The sequence below is a fragment of the Euleptes europaea genome, chromosome 7 (assembly GCF_029931775.1).
Source record: "Euleptes europaea isolate rEulEur1 chromosome 7, rEulEur1.hap1, whole genome shotgun sequence".
NCBI lineage: Eukaryota > Metazoa > Chordata > Lepidosauria > Squamata > Sphaerodactylidae > Euleptes > Euleptes europaea.
The window spans coordinates 94,192,116-94,196,581 of record NC_079318.1 but is presented as its reverse complement, the minus strand read 5'-3'; the positions used below and the strand labels follow the sequence as shown (position 1 = coordinate 94,196,581).

The 4,466-nt window shown below is 50.5% G+C and overlaps 1 protein-coding gene across 1 annotated transcript; it reads right to left on the bottom strand.

Moving 5' to 3' along the window:
• Positions 1 to 309: 309 nt before the first annotated feature.
• LOC130481095 (protein S100-A13-like) lies at positions 310 to 3,919 on the bottom strand. Its single transcript, XM_056853767.1, has 2 exons — positions 3,748 to 3,919; positions 310 to 451 (listed from the first exon to the last, which is right to left on the bottom strand). The coding sequence occupies exons 1-2, from the start codon at positions 3,898 to 3,900 to the stop codon at positions 314 to 316; spliced, it is 291 nt and encodes a 96-aa protein (XP_056709745.1). The 5' UTR covers positions 3,901 to 3,919; the 3' UTR covers positions 310 to 313.
• Between the last annotated feature and the right edge of the window lie 547 nt (positions 3,920 to 4,466).

Here is a 4,466-nt window from a genome sequence, read left to right as displayed (position 1 = left end):
CTCGGCGCCCTCCTCTATGTGACACCCCTTCAAGTACTTGAAGATGGTTATCCTATCCCCTCTCAGTCTTCTCCTGTTAAAACAAGGAGTCACCAGTTGCCAGGTGACAGCCGTACCGCAGGCCTGTCATTTCTGGGCCAAAGACACAATACGGCAACCCCAACTCAGAGAAAAGGTTTTTATTTGCGACCTTCAAACGACGTGGATTTTATTTCTGCCCCATCTGCAGCGCTCTTCTTTGTCCCCCCCAAGGACCCCTGGACACAGTGTCCCGTTCGCACCCATCCACCCTGCCTGCAAATACGCACCCTGCTCACTTCTTTCTCCCCACTTTCTCCCTCTTGATGTCTTTGGCCAGCTCCCCAATGAGCCTCCAAAACTCGTTGAATTTCAGCTCCTGGTCATTGTTGACATCCAAGGTCTTCATCTTCTCGTCGAGATCGACAACGTCCTGGGGAAAGTGGAAAGGGAAAGTCAGAGGGAAGGTCGGCCGCTGGGGACCTTCTTTGACAAAGGGCCGCTTCCTTGCAGAGAAGGATTCTGCCTAGGATCCCAGATCCTGGTGGAAATACAGAGGAAGCCAATGGGCCCTGGAGGCCGTTCAATGGATGCTGGGCTCAGTGGACTTCTGGAACGATCCAACAGGACTATCCACATGTGCAAGGGCAAATACTTATAAATTTGCAGAGCCCAAGAACTACAGAGCCAGTGTGGTGTAGTAGTTAAGAGCGGTGGTTTGGAGCGGTGGACTCTGATCTGGAGAACCGGGTTTGATTCCCCACTCCTCCACCTGAAGCCAGCTGGGTGACCTTGAGCTAGTCACACTCTCTGAGCCTCACCTACCTCACAGGGTGTCTGTCGTGGGGAGGGGAAGGGATGGTGATTGTAAGGCAGTTTGATTCTCCCTTAAGTGGTAGAGAAAGTCGGCATATAAAAACCAAATCTTCTTCTTCTTCTAGTATACAGGAGACCATTCATGCAGAGCAGTTTCCCCATGTAGGGTTGCCAGCCTCCCCTCTCCAAACCCTGCCCTCCTTGGGCTGCACCCCCAAAATTTTCAGGTATTTCCCAACCCAGAGCTGGCAACCCTAACTGCGGGCTAAAAATGGCTGGCCACATTACAGAAGGATTCATGTGAAGGGGGTAGCCAGGAGAAGACAGATAACCGCCAGATGAGGGTTTCTTAGCTAGTTCAGTAGGTTTACATATTTTGTGTGTTTGCAAGATAAGGTTTCCTGGTCCTGTCCCGTCCCGTCCCCCCGTCCACCAGCAGGGAATGGGGTGGGTAGGCGTGCCAGATCCAGGTTGGGAAACTCCTGGAGATTTGGGGGCAAAGTGGGATACAACTAGGGTTGCCAGGTCCCTCTTCTCAACCGGCGGGAGATTTTGGGGGCAGAGCCTGAAGGGGGCGGGTTTGGGGAGGGAAGGGACTTCAATAGAGTCCAATGGCCAAAGCGGTCATTTTTCTCCAGGTGATCTGATCTCTATCGGCTGGAGATCAGTTGAATTAGCAGGAGATCTCCTGCTACTACCTGGCAGTTTTCCATTAGACTCCCTGGCAGTTGGCAACCCTAGAGACAACGCCATAGAATCCACCCTCCAAAGCCTCCCCTTGTCCCGGGGAACGGATCTCTGTAGTCTGGAGATGAGCTGTAATTCCCGGGGGTCGCCAGGCCCCACCGAGAGGCTGGCGTCCCTAATCCAAGAAAATATTTTTAAACCAATGTTAAAAGGCATCCCATTAAACAGAGCTTCTGCCTGAAACGTTGAAGAGCTACAATCAGAGTTACGCATAACCTCACTTCCTGACATTTTGGGGTTCCTGACTTGTTCCTGACAGACAAAAGCAAGCCTTTCTTCACAAAAATCCAACATACCAGTCCCTTTAACTGGAGATGTCAGAGATTGAACCTGGGACCTTCTGCATGCAAAGCAGGGGCTCTTCCACTGAGCCACAGCAGTTTTTCGTGCAGGAAGTGACTGCGAAGCCGGCGCATACCTGCTTCGCATTTCTTAAGAGCCCTTTTAATGCACTGAAGCATTTACTGAAGGAACCATGAAAAATCACAAACACTGCTTAGCTATGCAAATGACCATTGCCAATGGCTATGCAAACAAGGGAGCAAAGGAGAAGGCAAGTGAGGGGGGTGGAATTTCTCCTTTTGCATCGGGACCGTGAATAGGCATTTTAAAGGTCGAATTTTAAAAAAGAGCTTTGAGTAAGCATCAAAATTGACCCTGCATAAATAGCCATAGAGTCCGATTGCCAAGGTGGCCATTTTCTCCAGGTGAACTGATCTTTATCGGCTGGAGATCAGTTGTAACAGCAGGAGATCTCCAGCTATTACCTGGAGGTTGGCAACCCTATGTGCTAGCTTTCTAGCTTTGGGGCTTTGTTATCATGAAGAACAACTTAATGACCGGAGCCCCCATCTGCGGCCTGGAGCAGCCGAGACAAAAGTTGTTATCTGTTAGGCCTGACTTACATGGGATATTGATGGGCACGAACAACTGAAGTGTGTGACATTGCACCAGCCCGGGGTCTTATTTAAACTCAGATGCTGGCCCCATGTTAGCCCTTCAGCGCAACACGGACCCAAGCTACAGACAGACCTTTGAGGCAGTATCAGCGCGCACTGAACATCCCATTTGTATGAGTCCCAGGCACACGAGACGTCACACAGGAAACCTCTCGCCCAATGCAGCAGGAAGAGAGAGCCTCAGATGGTGGAATGTTTCCCCATGTTTCAAAAAATGTCCCCGCAAGTAGAAAGCTATGACATCAGTGAGACAGGTTTAAGCCCAGTCCATGCCTGGTGATTTCTACTTGCAGGCACTTTTTTACACAAAAAGGGGCTGTGGCTCAGTGGTGCTGCCTCTGCTTGGCACACAGAAGGTCCCAGGTTCAATCCCCAGCATCTCCAGTTAAAGGGACTAGGCAGGTAGGTGATGTGAAAGACCTCTGCCTGAGACCCTGGAGAGCCACTGCCGGCCTGAGTGGACAACACTGACTATGATGGACTGATGGTCTGATTCAGTATAAGGCAGCTTCATGTGTTCCATGTGTCCCAACTACTGTCAGATTTGGTGCATTCCAGTCTCATTCTGTTGCGTGTATAGAGAAGAACGTTTTAGATTAGATTATCAAGAGTATATAAAATTAATAAAATAGATTTTTTTTTTAAGTGATGGGGTCGTGATCACAGGCTTGTGTGTGTGTGTGTGTGTGTGTGTGTGTGTGTGTGTGTGTGCCGTCAAGTCACAGCTGATTTACGGCAACTCCATAGGGTTAAGAACATAAGAACATAAGAGAGGCAGTGCTGGATCAGACCCAGGCCCATCAAGTCCAGCCATCTGTTCCCACAGTGGCCAACCAGGGGCCTCTAGGAAGCCCACAAACAAGGCGACTGCAGCAGCATTTATCCTGCCAGTGCTCCAAAGCACCTAATGTAATAGGCCTGCTCCTCTGATCCTGGAGAGAATAGGTCTGCGTCATGACTAGTATCCATTTTGACTAGTAGCCATGGATAGCCCTCTCCTCCATGAACATGTCCACTCCCCTCTTCAAGCCTTCCAAGTTGGCAGCCATCACCACATCCTGAGGCAGGGAGTTCCAACTATGTGTTAAATTGGGTTTTCAAGGCAAGAGACATTCGGCGGTGGCTTGCCATTGCAATCATAGGCTTTTAAAAAAATAGAATATTCCTGGCTGCCACCACCACCACCACCCCCACAGTCCCTGCCCACCTTCATGAGGTTCGGGAGCTGGGTGTTGACTAATTCCTTGAACTCATTGACCGTCAGTGTGTTCTTCTTGCCCTCGCGGCTGGCACACGTGAAGAAGGCGCAGACGATTTTGTCAATGGCTGTCTCCAGCTCAGTCAGTTCGACGCTGGCCATGATCCTCAGGCGTTCTTCCACCTGCGGGGACAAGTCAGTTGAGGGATGGGCAGGGGGGAACGTCAGGGAACGCCTGCCGTGTGGGAGGGGCATGGGGTTGCCAACCGCCAGGTACTAGCTGAAGGTCTCCTGCTATTATAACTGATTTCCAGCCAATAGGGATCAGTTCACCTGGAGAAAATGGCTGCTTTGGCAATTGGACTCTATGGCATTGAAGTCCCTCCCCTCCCCAAACCCCGCCCTTCTCAGGCTCCACCCCCAGATCACCAGGTATTTCCCAACCCGGAGCTGGCAACCCTAGAGAAGCAGAAGTAGGGTTGCCAGATCTCTCTTTGCCACCGGTGGGAGGTTTTTGGGTCTCGTTAAGAGAGTCCCATTAAAAAAGGCAGACAAGAAATGAAGCAAAGAAAGAAAAACTAGAGGTTTCAAAAATTGTGAATTGAACACCTGAAGCTGCCTTCTACTGAATCAGACCCTTGGTCCATCAAAGTCAGTATTGTCTACTCAGACTGGCAGTGGCTCTCCAGGGTCGCAGGCAGGGGTCTTTCACATCACCTACTTGACTA

What these genes read in the sequence shown, in the direction of transcription:
- LOC130481095 (XM_056853767.1), bottom strand. Translation starts at nt 3,900, where the DNA reads ATGGCCAGCGTCGAACTGACTGAGCTGGAGACAGCCATTGACAAAATC. An exon ending in AGCTCCCGAACCTCATGAAG is followed by an intron (nt 452 to 3,747) that starts GTGGGCAGGGAC and finishes CACTTTCCCCAG; the next exon opens with GACGTTGTCGATCTCGACGA.